At 32.0% G+C, this 15838-nt stretch overlaps 1 protein-coding gene across 6 annotated transcripts in view; it reads left to right on the top strand.

Moving 5' to 3' along the window:
* The window catches only part of LOC105248646 (glutamate receptor ionotropic, kainate 2), a 252433-nt gene that overhangs the window by 206169 nt on the left and 30426 nt on the right, over nt 1-15838 (top strand). For all 6 annotated transcript variants that reach the window (XM_025411848.1, XM_025411845.1, XM_025411846.1 and 3 more), the window contains exons 6-7: nt 4605-4746; nt 12111-12278. In XM_025411848.1, the coding sequence (XP_025267633.1) occupies nt 4605-4746; nt 12111-12278 (310 nt within the window). The remainder of the gene's footprint in view (nt 1-4604; nt 4747-12110; nt 12279-15838) is intronic.

Raw genomic sequence — 15838 nt, 5'->3', positions numbered from 1 at the left:
TTAAGAGGGAGAACAGATATTTCAAATCAATCCCCTAATCTCTTATCACACGGTACATATATATGTTTGCGAAAAATTTATACAAATTTCTAGCACATATAATTATTACAATTTAAACAAGAATTGTTTCCATCTCGACAAGATACAAGATATTTCATTTTGACAAGAAATTTCTCTTATATGCGATAAAACATGTAATCTCGGCGTGTCCTTACACGTGGAGAATTGAACTATTCAGTTAACAAGGAGGTCGCCGAATTGACGTGTCGTCAACGTTTTGCATTTCCTTGATGAAAAACAAATATTGGAGCGGCGCGTAACATCGAGCATATTGATTATCAAACATATTGAATTGCAGGATGTATTTTTCATTAACGTACGTCGATCTTCAGCATTTCATCATTATACATCGAACGGACTCGTATCTCGATCGCGCGTATCTAATGAAAGGTAATTTCCGACACCGTATCAACCATGTCCTAATGAATGCTAATTAATTAGAATCTTATTTATTTATTTTAACAGGTACCATTTATAATACCATATCTTCATGGTATATAACATGCTACTTAATATCATATGCTTTTTACTATATTTCCTTAAGAACTTCCCAGAGATAATTTGAGAAGTGTCTTCAAATCGGGAAAGATGAGAAAAAAGTTTAATATTAATGTAAAAAATATATTTATTTAAATAATGTTTATATTTATTAATGTTTAATTTATATTTATTAAAATATAATGTTTTTATCATATTTATAACCGTAATATTATTTAACAATAATCATTCATGATAAGAAATCAATTTTTATCATAATTGGAATCGCGATTTGTTATATAACAATTTATAATGAAATAGTATAGATTTATTAGAATCACATATTTTACAAATATTTTTATAAATATATTTCGCAATCACATAATAAATATATTTTATTTATTAGAATCACATATTTTACAAATATTTTTATAAACATATTTTGCAATCACGTAATAAATATATTTTGCTAAAACATTTATAAAATTGATTCTTTTAAATACACTAAGAAAAAAATAATGTTGAACCAACAACATCAGTGTAATTGGAATTTATTTTATTAATTCAATAACATTTTCAATCAAATTAATACACCATGTATTGATTTGATTAATAATGTTATTGAATTAATAAAATAAATTCCAATTACATTGATGTTGTTAACTCAACATTATTTTTTTTTTCAGTGTATCTATGTAAAATGAACATATATGTAAGTTAATATGTTAGATTTGTATATAATTTATATTATAATCATTACGTTACGCACATAAATCAACTGCGAAGATAATATTATAGATAAATTATATATAAAAAAATAGTCGGCTATTACGAGTCTTGTACATTTTTTCATTTTTCGTTCCAAGTTAGAAGTTGAAAGATTGGCGACGCTGATTCGTAATTCTCTTTTCGTAGACGGAATTAAAAATTCCAAGATTGTTTTATCGTCGTTGTACGCGCTTCGCGACGATACGGTATCTCTCGACCTTTCTCGCAAGGGATTGACTATTGTACTGGCTATCTCTTGAAAACTATCTAGAGCAGCGACCGCAAGAAATGGTCTTCTTGTAGGGAAAGAAAAAAAGAGCAAGCAGAAGACATTTGCTCGTCTTACGTTAGGCTGTTTCATTCTTTCGAGAGTGCACCTCTCAATAGCGAGTATTATGTCGGGAAGGAAAGAAGCTCAAACATGAAGAAATCTTTTGCGAAGTGACGAATCGGTTCCTTGTCGGTGACAAAGTTTATACTGCACGTTATCGATATCGTACAAATGTATCTATAATAGATTTCGTGTCTGCAGTTATTCTTTTCTTTTCTTGACATCGCGTAGAGAATTATTATCGTTGCGAAATAATTTATGGCAAAATTTGTGATAACAACTCGATAATTTCTATGATAACTAGATTTACAATTTCAAAAGTCGAAGTTTTAATCGATACTTAAATATTTTACATTCGCTTTGCTAAAATTTATGCTTTAAGAATTATCGCTAAGTCTATCATTTTTCCAAAATAAAAGGGTATCATATATTTTGTGCGTAATGAAACATTGAATAATTGATGCAGGTCAGCAAATCAGTTTTTCATTACAAAACAAATCATTGGAATTTTATAACATCCAAAAATATAAACTTTCACTTTGAAATCAATCTAACAAATTATTTTGCTTGTACATGTTATACACATTAACATTTGCTATTTGATGAATAACTCAGGTTATTCACTTACATACGATTACTGTAATATCTATAGCTATTAATATAATTAAAAACACACATAGTTTAGAATCAGCGTAAACATGATAATTAATTTAGAGTGACAATTATTGATATTAATCATTGCATAACATAGCAAATAAACGCTATATAATTTGTAATTATTATATTAATTGTCGATTGTGCATTAATCGTGGAAATACAAGCATGTTTCATCAAAACGAGCACTACTGTCAAACTAAAATATTTGTTCATATACAAAACGCCTCCATAATATTTTGCCAAAATAGACTATTACTCTCGTTATTGATTGATGGAATTAAAGCTGATCAGTTTACAGTTTTAATTCTACATGCAAAAATTTCCTGTTTGTCTTTAAAATATTATATTTATACATATGAATGTATATTATGCATTTAAAGTTTTTTTGCACATACGTACGCACGCTCACGTGTAGTATTATAAAGTGAAACAAAAACAAAAATACGTTTCGAGAAAAGGATTATATTTTTATTTTAGACATTTTAAAAATATATTTTTTCAAAATCCATTAAACGTATCAAAAAATAGAATATTTCCTCAGAACATCTCAAAAAATGCGCGAATAGTTTTAAACAAACATACTGCGGGATTAATAAACTAACTGATGTTCAACTGATGTACCACATCATAAAAGGGAATTTCTCATATGATTTTAATTAGCTCTAACCCTCAGGGTAATCTCGGGTAAAAGCTGAGCAATGCGATAAAAAAACTGTAAACTCTTGGAAGGTCAAAAGGTAATACAGAAAAAAAAATCTTCGAGTTATTGACGTCGAAACGTAATAATGCTACTTCGATATGTTTCACGACTCTCTCTGTAATTGTAAAGCTACCCAAAGATATTATTTCATTGCGGAAAATGTATGATTTTTTTCTGTTGAATGCATTTTTATTACTATAGTAAACTTCCCTTACGAAGAATTGTTATGGCCGTAATGGAATAATCAGGTCAACACCATTTTATCATTGATACAATTATCAATCGAGAGAGAGGGAGAGAGAATGTTTTTTATAATTTTAGAAAAACACTCTTAATCGACATATAAAAATAAAATGGATAATATGTTCGTATTAATCTATATTTAACTTGCATTAGCTCTAGTTAAATACACAATTTTACTTTCTTTAATTTTATACAAGTTTCTTATTTTATATTCAATTATTGCCATTCTTGAATATATGTAATATCTTATAATTCTATCAGAGATATTAAAATTAATTTTCTTTTTCATTTATAATATATTTTTGTATATGCATATATCCGTAAAATTTTTTCGGAATATTTATATTATTTTTTTGGAATATTTATTTTAAATTATTTTGAATTATTTATTTATAGTTTATTGTTTCTAAAATTTATATTAGCATAATGCTCGCAAAAAATTGTTTATGTCCACAAAGTAACATACTACAATTCGGCAACTCTATTTTACAATTTTCTGACGCATTATGGATCTACGTCAACAGTCGAAAGTGTCAAGTAGTCGATCATAGTTGTGATTCCAGCGGAAACTATATATAATTCAAGACTATCGTAACTCTGTTCTTTTCTGTGAACACTCTTCCTTCTCCGTTTCATTGTTCGATAAAGTCGCAGACGCGGAAAGAGATGCAATTGTCGTCGACGGATGCGGGAATGGAGGTGAAATTCATGGGACGATACGGCTACGAGAGCAACGCGCGCATAAAGGGCACTTTCGCTAAATTATGCATAGCACATGAAAAATTCCCACGGCGAGTCGAGCCCCCAACTTCCACGGGCTGCACAAGGAGATTCGCATTATCGTGCATGTTGAATGACGGGAAGCGCGCGCGCGCGCGCGTGCGAGAGAGAGAGAGAGAGAGAGAATTCGAAGGGCAGCCGAGAGGCCGAAGAGCAGCCGGCAGCAGTATGAAATTTTTATCAGTGGTACACGGCGGAAAGCATGCTCGGAATCGGAACCACTCCGTCCCTGAAGAGCATTACGAAAGCAAACGGACCCCGCGAAAATTTCAAGCTTGACGTTATATTTGGCATTTGCCTTTCTCGCACTAATTAAGTCGACATACCTCATTAACTAGTTCCGCGACTGACGAGTTTATTTATTTTATAAGTTGTTTGCTCTTTATCCTAGTTATATTTCACTTGTATTTCTTCGACCGAAAGGTATAAAATGTAAATACTGAAATGTTCGTGCACGAGATAATGGCTCCTTTCGATATTTCTAGCCTTTTTTTATCACGTATTTATCTGTTGCGGTCATATGTATTTTCATCTATTAATTTATTAATTATTGAATCATTTTACTAATAGATTATTGTTCTGTTTCAGACCGCTACTAAAACAAATCAAGAATTCCGCGGAATCGCACATCGTGCTGGACTGCTCCACCGAGAGAATCTATGACGTATTGAAACAGGCTCAGCAGATTGGAATGATGAGCGACTATCACAGCTACCTTATCACTTCCCTGGTGGGTATTCGAGGTTAAATGCGATTAGTAATTGACTTTCCGTTCGTCGTAAGCCACGAGGTAATCCGGAGTAGACGTAAGACCCGCGAAATTGCATCAGGCACGTCGCTCGTAAGGCTAATTTGCGCAATCTTCATCATCTGAACCATCTGCGGCTCTTCCAGTCTTCGAGATGTCGAGAGAGTCGAGGGAGATATGCCGAAAGACCTGATGTTCTCGCAAAAGTCGAAGATCGATAACTTTACTCCCGGAGTATTCGAGCCCCCCATAAATTACTGCTAAAATGGCGAGAAATCGATTACCGTAAAAAACGATAGCGTTGGTCAGAGATTGCCATTCACTGCTATTGACTTACCGTGATTGAAGATGCGGTTAAATGTCGAATAATTCGATATAGTATTAAATAATCTCCGCGGTATTATTTCCGCAAATTTAATCAATCATTATCTTGAATAATTTAATAATCTGCTTGGCTCTTCTTCTTCTCGAAACAAATTTGATAGATGTTATTGATGCCAAGAATATTGTTATTATGTAGAAGTACAACAATTGCGTGTTGTAATTATCTCAAACAACATTAAATCAATAATAATCAATAATAATATAATAACAATAAAGTCTCGAATCTCTATTAAGAGTTACTAAGACGGATCAAAATTTAATTGCAGGGAAGAAGAAATTGACGAAAAATATTAAATTAAAAAGACATTAATATTTTGCAGGAAATTTGATAGTGAAATAAAAATCAGTATAAATTTAATCATCACAATAAATTATAATACAAATTCAGAGGAAAGAAGATGCAAAAATAACATTAACAAACGATTTACTTGATTGGAACGAAAGCGTAGTTTGTTATAAGATCGCGAATATGAAATTTCATTTTTAATGACAATAAAGAATTAAAATTCGCTTGTTTGAAATTCGTCTGTGAACTCGTAACGAACATAATGAAAACGTTATGCGAGCGCAAAATACGCAACTTGTTGAGACGTTCGTTCAAATGAACAAAAGAAAGAACGGAAGTAGTTAAAATGGGAAGCTGTCTCAGAATAATTAGTAATTTACAGCCGTCTCGGCAACGCGAGTGGGAGCATCCGGAAGAGGACATCTTGTCGGACGAGTCGGACGAGACGAACGAGAAACCGTCGTCGCGTCGACGTCAACGTTCGCGACGGCAATATAAGTGATAAAAAATAAATAGGGCTTTAAACGGACACGCCATATAACCGCAAGCGGTGCAATTTATCTTGGCGCACCTCCTTCCTCTCTTTCTTACCAGATTTCAATTTAGATCCATTAAAATGTAAATCAGCGAGGGTATTTGTTCAAGCGCGCGCGAAAGAATCGAGCTATGCTTTTTCATCCGGCTTCTTCCCGTTGACTCTACTGATGACGACCGTCGGTTTGTTTTACGCAGATTGACGGCAAATTGTTTTGATCGCTGGTATCAATTCATGAACGACACTGTAGCAGTGCAAATCGGTGAATCCATCGTAAAGTTTCCTTCTTGCATGAATATTACTTTGACCCAAATACAGCTTTAGATACGTAACGTTAAGAAGCGACGTGGAAAACTATAAATGGGAATACTAAGATTAATTTTTTTTAAGTACAACGTTTTTTATCAAATAAAATATGTTCGCATTTTTTCTCGACAATCATTTAAATTCTCGATTGTTTCCTCGCATGAAAGATGATTACAAAATCCCTTAAATCCTTCATGAATGATTAAATATGATAAGCTCCATTTAACATTTTCAACAATAGCTGGAAATAATTCCATTAATAATATATATAATCGCTGTTAATGGTTTTATTGTAAAATACGCATCATATAATATAGTGCGTTATTAACAAAGATTATTAATATATAAACCGTACAAGATATGCTTGCCTCATTAATATTAATTGTTACGCATGCGAAAGAAGCGAGGATAAGGACGCAGCTTTAAAAGAAGAGACATTAAACCGAGTAAACGGTGCAATCTAATGCAGTGCGGAAAGACGCGAGTGATAAATTATTAGACAAGTGCGACCAGATTTGTCGACATGGAAGAGCTCGACGAGATGAAAAGGATAAGGCTGCTTAATAATTGCTTAGTGTCGCGGCTGATTTCCATCGCACGTGGGAATTTAACGGTGCCGCGCTCGATTCCCGAGACGATATGTCCCGACTCGGAGACTATTTATTTTCACTTACGTCGGCCAGTCGTCAAGGCTCTCGGAGGGAAAAATTGGCCATCATCCATCAACCTGACCTTTTCCGCGGCACGGTCAGGAAGTCTGCACAGCTGTGTTACACATGAGCGGATATAGGTACACATACTGTTACAGCAGATGCTGTTTTCTCGACGCCGCGAGGACCGGGCAAGAGCATTAATGATTCTTGCTCGGTCAGTGCAAGCTTGGCTTTCGACGGATTACCTTTCATCGAATTAAGTCCGCTCCATGAAACAGTGATTTCGCAATGAAATTGTGGGCGCGAGCATCTCCATGGACCACGCGAATTTTGGAGCACCCTTCGAATTTAGCGACGTTGACGTGTCGTGCGATCATTATGATTATTACACCTGTTATGATTACGATGATTGTTGCAGTCGTTACAGCTTCAGCCGCCATTAAGGCGCTTATTACGGATATCCATCGCTTGCATGATGATATGATGCTGGATTTTCGCGCGCCGCACTTTAGGACTCTCGAGCTCGAATGGAAATATCCTGTTTCGCGTTGAAATACAAGACTTTCCAAGCAAAATTTCGCTCAATAAGAGAGTACTTAACGGTATTTACTCCGGTATTTACTCTGAAAATTGTGAAACCAGAAAAATGTAAAAAAGTTAATCGGAAAATTTTGAAAATCACTTAAAAAGTCAAATTTCCACTGGAAAAGGAATAAATAATAATAATATATATATTTGCGAAATAATAATAAATAATTAAATAATTAAATAATTAAATAATAATAATAAATAATAAAAAATATTTCATTATTAAATTCGAAAATACAAAATCTAACATTAATCAGATAATAAATCTGTTCATTCAAATCAACGTCAAATTCAAACGAAATCAAATTTCAATTTCTGAATTAAAAACTGAAATTTAATTTATATGCAGATTTTTTTGATAGGATTTAAAATAATTTATAGATAAAAATAGGTCATCAATTTTTAATTCTTTACTTTTACCTACATAAAATTTGAGATATATTATCGCGATAAAAATGATATACGTTTATTCTTCCCTAAAAATTGGAAAGTTCAAAATAATTCCGACCGATCCATAATTGTCGCGTCGAATAAATGCACAAATGTAACCGAATACAAATTAGATGTTTAAAAACTTGCTGCAAAATAACTCTGACATATGACCGAACCAGATATAGTTGCGCACCGTGTACAGTAATACACATCCCTGCAAAACCATCTGTCAAACAGTTTCGACGATATTCTTCGTGTCCACGTACATATTCGTACGCGCCGGCTGTTCCCGTTTCAAACGAGTTACTAGCGAACGAAAATTTAATGACAGATCCCACAGCAGCTACGCGGTGCGCAGTGCGCAATATGCCGTGTGAAAAGCAATATTCTTTCCGGTTTCGCATCCATATTCCGCGGGCACGATGATAACATGCTGAGAATAAAGCCGGTCCCTTTGTTACTCGCTCCTCTGTTACTCCTGCAGGTGAACGAAAATCCGATATCGCGTGTATATTTACACGGCTTCCGTATCGAGACGAATAGACGAGAAGAGGATACAGCAATCTGTTTCCCATCAGCGTTATGGATGAAAAGTATCCGACAGATATTCATATCGGGACTGCGGCCACCAGATCGTGTGGCGATCGATCAATAGTCATTTATGCGTGATATACGCATCCCACATGACGCGCGCGCACGGTTTTTCCATGCGATTCTGAAACATGTTAATAAAATGTCACACGTGAAATGGGAGACACAATGTGGCTGTTGTGAATCGTCACGCTGAAAGAAGTTATACCGGCACGTACGGAACCGTAATAATAACATTCGTGCGGTTGTGTCCTTGCGAAAGAATTCTTCGAGTTTTCCTCTCTGTTATTCCCGCTTTATCAGTAACTCCTTCAACTATAACTAAACATTAGTTTTATTAAACTATACGTTGAAATAAATTAAATTTTTATTAAATTCTTTTGTATTAAATTTTTTCGTATCGATTAAAACTAATAAATAAATAGAGGAATGTAATAATTTTCGAATTAATAAAAGTAATAATTTTAAATTCATTAAAAATTAAGTAAAAACACTAAAGCACAATAATTATTAATTTCACTCATGAAAACTTCTTTTTGTATTTTTCTTATTTTTATTTATTTAACTATATTAACTTATTTAAACAGATTTAACTATATATTTTCTAATCGTATCTTCATAATAATTTTATATGACGTATTTATAATATTTCTCTTAGTTTTATCTTTTATTATTGCAAGTGCCAGTGTCACATATTCACATACAGAATAATTCAAGATTTTTTAATATAGAATGGAATTAATATGGATGATGGAATCAATTTTTTCGTTAATAAAGATTTAATTATACTGTGTTTCGGAATCATTCAATAATCAATATATCGATATGTCTATCCAAACTTTAATATTCGTACATTTTTTTTATTCATTGACTATTGTATATTTTCATTTATTAAAAACCTTTTTGATTTCTTTTTTATTCCAAAAGTATCTTCTTTTTGCAATAGTTTTATTAAGAAAAAATTTTATATATCGACACTTCACTTTATTATATTATGAATACAATTATTGGACTAGTCATAATAATTTTAGAATTGACAATAATTTTTTTTTCTTTATGGCTATCATGTATTGCTCTTTCTCTGTATCAATATTACAATAATTGTTGCAGAAATAGTAAAAGACAGAACGATATTAAATATAAGTAAAGTTCGTAATCGTTATCCACAACTATTACATTTATTGTACATGATATATACGATTTCGATGTCGTGTTGCAACGTGTCTCGAAGGAGGACAGACTGGATGTAGTCAGAGGTGAGATGATGATCGATCACCAAAGTGACGGTCAATCGATCCGCGCGACATTAGGAACGTGGGTACGTCGCCAAGTGTGTCGATTTACTTGCGAAGACAGCAGATCGAGAATATCGAACTTATCCATCATGTTCTCGTATGCGGGACAAAGGATAATAAATGGCCGCGGCGGCGCGATCCTCCACGAGTATTCGAAAAGATGGGAACTGGGATGCGCCTTCGGCTGCATGCGACTTTAAATCACGTCGGACCACCAGCGTCAACTGATACAGATATCGGCCCGCATGAAGCAGATCCTCCTGCTTGAGTTATCTTCATTCCCGCTGATAGCTACTGAATACATCACAGAGAATGCAAACTCACATTCTTCATTCATTCTTCATATTCAGCTGTCGATCATGTCGAAAATAAATAACGATTTATTATATCTTATAATATTATATATTGGAGTAATCTCGATACATACGATGAGCGATTGATCTATTAAAATTTATTAAAATGACATGCAATAATCATTGCATTAATTTTTTGCCGAAAACATTCTAATTCTGTAATATGTTTGTACTCATTGTGGTTATTTAATTTATTTTTTCAAGTTTCACATACGTAAAATAGATTTCAATTTTATTCTTATGTTAGTTATTAAATTACAAATTTTAAATATTAAAATTAATAAGTGTAATCTAGCAAAAAGATAAGATAATGTAGAGAATGAAAATAATGTGAATATTTTTTTCTCTAACAAATCGGATACAATTTTCGCAATAAGGAGAAACTGATAAAACTCTAATAGAAAATGTTTGAAACAAAACATCAATTTCCCCTTGAAAATCACACAGAAATCGCCCAGCTTTACTAGATTCGACATCTGTCAAAGTGATTAGGATCTTACAGAGTCGGAAGCAAGTTGTAGAACGCTATATCGTGAGAGGGAATCCTCTCCGGAAAAGTTTAATATCATGCTAGCTTTACCGTAAATTGGATTGAGATTTATCTTACATAATTAATCCATTATATAAATTCCCTCTCTATAAAAATTTCAGATCAAAGAAAATATCAATTTAAAAAAGAAAAACACTTTTTTATTTATTTCAAAATTTACTTTTATTATTATTTTTATGATCTTTCCTTGCCGTCAAATTTTATTTTGATCCAAAAATGCATATTTCGTTTTTTAATATAAGATAACATTTATTAAAATATACAGGGTGACCCATTTTAACTTAGGCAGCCAAATAACTCGAAAAATAAGCACACTACGAAAAAATGGTTAGAATCAAAATTTCGTCATTTCGAGGGGGACGTACAATGACGTTAAAATCAGCCCCCCCACCCCTCCCCCTGGACGGTGAGGGGGGGCAAGTTTGAAATCTTAAATGGAACCCCCTATTTTTCATTGCATATTCTTGTAGCTTATCTCGAGAGCTTTCCAAAACACTATAATTAAGTACCTTTTTATTAAGTACTTTTTGAGTTATAAGGCTTGAAATAATTTCTTAATTTTACATAAACCATAAAATATCTAGTAAACCATTCATTTTTCGATTATCTTACCTTCATACTTTTATGTACAAAATAATGAGAGGAATCAATTGGTGTAAAGAAAACATACAGTTGTTTTTAAGAAAAAATATGGAATTGTTAATTGCAAATTACATATTTTTTCTTAGAAACAACTATGTGTTTTCTTTACACCAATTGATTCCTCTCATTATTTTGTACATAAAAGTATGAAGGTAAGATAATCGAAAAATGAATGGTTTACTAGATATTTTATGGTTTATGTAAAATTAAGAAATTATTTCAAGCCTTATAACTCAAAAAGTACTTAATAAAAAGGTACTTAATTATAGTGTTTTGGAAAGCTCTCGAGATAAGCTACAAGAATATGCAATGAAAAATAGGGGGTTCCATTTAAGATTTCAAACTTGCCCCCCCTCACCGCCCAGGGGGAGGGGTGGGGGGGCTGATTTTAACGTCATTGTACGTCCCCCTCGAAATGACGAAATTTTGATTCTAACCATTTTTTCGTAGTGTGCTTATTTTTCGAGTTATTTGGCTGCCTAAGTTAAAATGGGTCACCCTGTATATTAACATTCTCAGAAAAATAAGTGATCAGTATAAGTCTTGTAGAAATATCTATAAATATTCACTTAGAATGCGAAAAAGAGAAACTATAACACATAATGGAATATATACATACACCACATGGAATGTGTGGTATATCTGATATGAAATTCCATGATTTAGTACGAAAGTATGTGATTGATAATAGGAATTTATGTCACGATTGATCGGAATTCTCCTCTTTTCAGGACTTGCATACCGTCGACTTAGAAGAATTCAGGCACGGCGGGACCAATATCACTGCCTTTCGATTAGTGGATCCGGAGAAGCCGGAAATCCAGAAGGTAATCCAGGACTGGATTTATGGCGAGAAGCGCTATAATCGCGAGCTCGATATGGGACAGAACAGCAACAAGGTAAGGCGCATCTCGCGCAGGAATTAGTTACAGTAGTATAGATCGCCGCTGCTGCGGCATTGAAGCAGCTATACCGAAGTCGTTTATTTCTCCGATGCCGATATTTCGCTCTCAAAGCATAAAGTATAAATATAAATAATATACGCGAGATATATATATATGCAGCGTCCGTGTATGTAAACATAGAACGTTATATATGCAAATGTAAAGATCGTTCTATGACGAAATATATTCCCGTCCTTAAAGCGGCCGCCCGTCTCACGTAATAACACTCTAATTTCGCATTCTTCGCTCAAGCCAGTCTGACAGCCGCATCGATCTACTTCTCGGTTCTTTTGTTCTCGAGACTTAGCGGAAGCCATCTCGCGCTTTTTGACATAGTCGAGAATAAATGAATAAGCATAATAATTGAGTGATACCTTATATTCGAAACTTGATTGCACTGCGGAAAATTCTTCCATAACACGTGCTGATTCTCGTAAGAATGCAAATTCTATGGAAGAGATCGAATTGAGGTCGAATCTTATTTTCACTCGGTTAAATTATTTGTGTTGCGCAACGCGAAAAAAGGTTAAATCTTCATAATTAGATGAATATTACACAGAATATTTAAGTCAGTCACATATTTTTTTCGAACAACAAATATTAGCAACCAAAACATAAGGTAATTGTAACTGTCAAAATGACCTATCAATTTTCGAATTTAATATTTTAATTATCAATGATTAAAAATAAAACAATATTGATAATTTATAGCATAAGTATAAAACATATTTTTCATACTAAGTGATTTTTGTGGAATGATTTAAAATTTATAAATATTAAACATCATGAAATATCAAATGTAGATTAAACCCGATCAAATTTCTAATGTAAATAAATTAATTTCAAATTTAAAAAGTTTATCAGAAATAATATATATATTTCTGATATATATTCTGTATATTTTTACTATAAAAATATACAGAATTTATATAACCGATAAGAATACATATGCAAATATGAATTTGTACAACTATCGCTGTTCCTTTTGTACATATTGGAAAATTATTTAAAATTTCCAATTGGAACTTTTTATAAAAATAAAACAATTTTGCACAATTACATATTTATAGATCAAAATCTATATTCTACAATATGCCTGTAAAAGCATCATTATATCATTTTAATAATTTATTTGAAATATTTTATCTAACACACATATATCTACGTAAAAGATTTATCTGAATATTATTATAAGACCAAAAATTCTATATCAAATTTCAGATATTCTTGCACAATTTAATATTAAATGAATAATAAAAATAAAATATATATATTTTTTTCAATTAATTATTGAAACAAATATTAATATTTGGCACGACAAATATTAATATTCGTAAAATTACATTAATATCGCAAGTAAAATATATAATGTATAAACCATCTGTAATTTTATATTACTGAATCTTAAGTCTATAATGTAATATTATATTACGCGATTCCTATCCGTAACATTAATATCGAAATTATAAGATACCTCTAATTTTACATTTTCTCGATTCATAAAATTATGAGCGCAAGAGGATTTCTGATTTTACGTATATTTTTAATTTATAAAGATCAAGTCAGGCAAAATGTAATAGTCCATGCGTAAACATGATTTCCGCGTTGTTCGTAGATGCGGTTTGCATAATACTTTTTTACTTCTTCTAAGCCGATTTCAAGTACAAACATTTCCGTACGAAGGCGAGAACGTCGCGCAACTCGCAGCACAGGAAATTACATGTACAGTTTACCTACTTCTATCAAACACATATTCTGTACATGGCGGCGTAATGAAACGACGGCAAATTAATCGGTACATACGTATATACACGTGTACATATAGAAGGTACACGCGAGTTCGCAGGTACTTCCATTAGGTGTCGACATTTTATTGGACGTATCGATTAAGTCGATATACGTAGCATATAGAATTATAACATGAGTCTTAGGTACTCGTTTCCTGTATAAGATTTAATAATTCCAAGGATTTCATAAAAGTAAACGAATTGAAATTGTTCATAATATAAATAATATTTAAAAAAACAATTTTTTAAATATAACTTAATTTAATTTTTAATTTAACCTTTCTTATATTAAAATTTATCACATTATTATTATATCATCACGATATTAACATTTTAATATATTTCTCTACTAAATTAATTTAAAAATTTATTTTTTATATAATATGCGCGCATGCATTATTACGACTATGCGGATAGAAATTTATTATTATTAAATACTGATTAAAATAAAACTTCTTAAACACTCATTAAAATAAAAAATATATTGATTTAAAGACAAATTGTATGTTTATCATCCGATGAACATTGATTGCCTGGCACTCCATTAATTAATAGAATATAATTATTAGAAAATAATTATATTCATGATGTTTTGAGAAATATAATAATAGTCATCTCAGTTTCTTTATCTCTATTCATCCATCAAGATTATTCCCAAGATTATTACTCTCATTCTTGTTATTGTTTCGTTTACATCCGCAGTCTGCAATTATAATGTGCTAATGTATTTATTACGTTCATTCTATGCGAGGTACATTCATATATATTTTGCATGCATTATATTATCTGGAAAAGCAACAATATATGTACATAAAACGTAGCTGTCTTCAAAAGAATGCTCTTTCGCAAACAAATACGCGTATATTAAAACAATATTAAAAAAAAGAAACATATTTCTCTTGCTAATTCTGTATTTGTATTTTATTAATATATTAATATATTTTATATTTTATTCTATTAATTAAACATATGCCGTTGATTACATTTTAAGCTTAAATAAAGTAATAGCTTCTTGTGCACTACGTGATAATAAAATTTGTTATATAAATAAATAATTATATATATAATTATTATAATTATATATATATATATATATATATATAATTATTTATAGTTATATAATATAATTAAATAATAATTATATAATTAAATAATGCTTGTATAAAAAAATATTCTCTCCCAATTTCACGAATGTAAATATAATCTGATCTCAGAAATTCGGAATTACGATAAACTTCCGTTTAGCTCGATGCATCTATATTGCGAAATCGTAAAAAAGAATTGCGGTAAAAAATTGCCATAGTCTCACGTAACACGTAAATCATTCCCATATAACGTGTTAAATAAATTCCAAATTTTTTTGCTTCTTTAATAAACAGTATATTTTCGAATTTTGCATAAGCCATGAATATTGTATCGCCCGCGTTATACATTTTACAGAATTTTAAGAGCGATATCCCCGAATCCGTTCTAGAATGAACTATCAGCGCGCCATAAAAGGAGCAAATAGCGAAACGCCAATTCGCGAAAAGCGAATTATATTCTACGTCGCATCTGGCACGGAATCAACTGCAGAAAAGTTGAGAAGCGCGAATCCGTACGTTCGGCTATTTCGACGGAAGCAACATCTGCCGTGTCCAGCGCGCCGGACCCTTAAAAAGGCCAATTTACCCCGACACGGTTGCACGTTCGTGCAAACTTTCCAACAACTTTTTGCCGATGTTCTGC

Source organism: Camponotus floridanus, unplaced genomic scaffold (assembly GCF_003227725.1).
Source record: "Camponotus floridanus strain SB8 unplaced genomic scaffold, Cflo_v7.5 scaffold44, whole genome shotgun sequence".
Lineage (NCBI taxonomy): Eukaryota > Metazoa > Arthropoda > Insecta > Hymenoptera > Formicidae > Camponotus > Camponotus floridanus.
The sequence above is the reverse complement of the archived record's forward strand: the minus strand, read 5'-3'. Positions and strand labels throughout refer to the sequence as shown.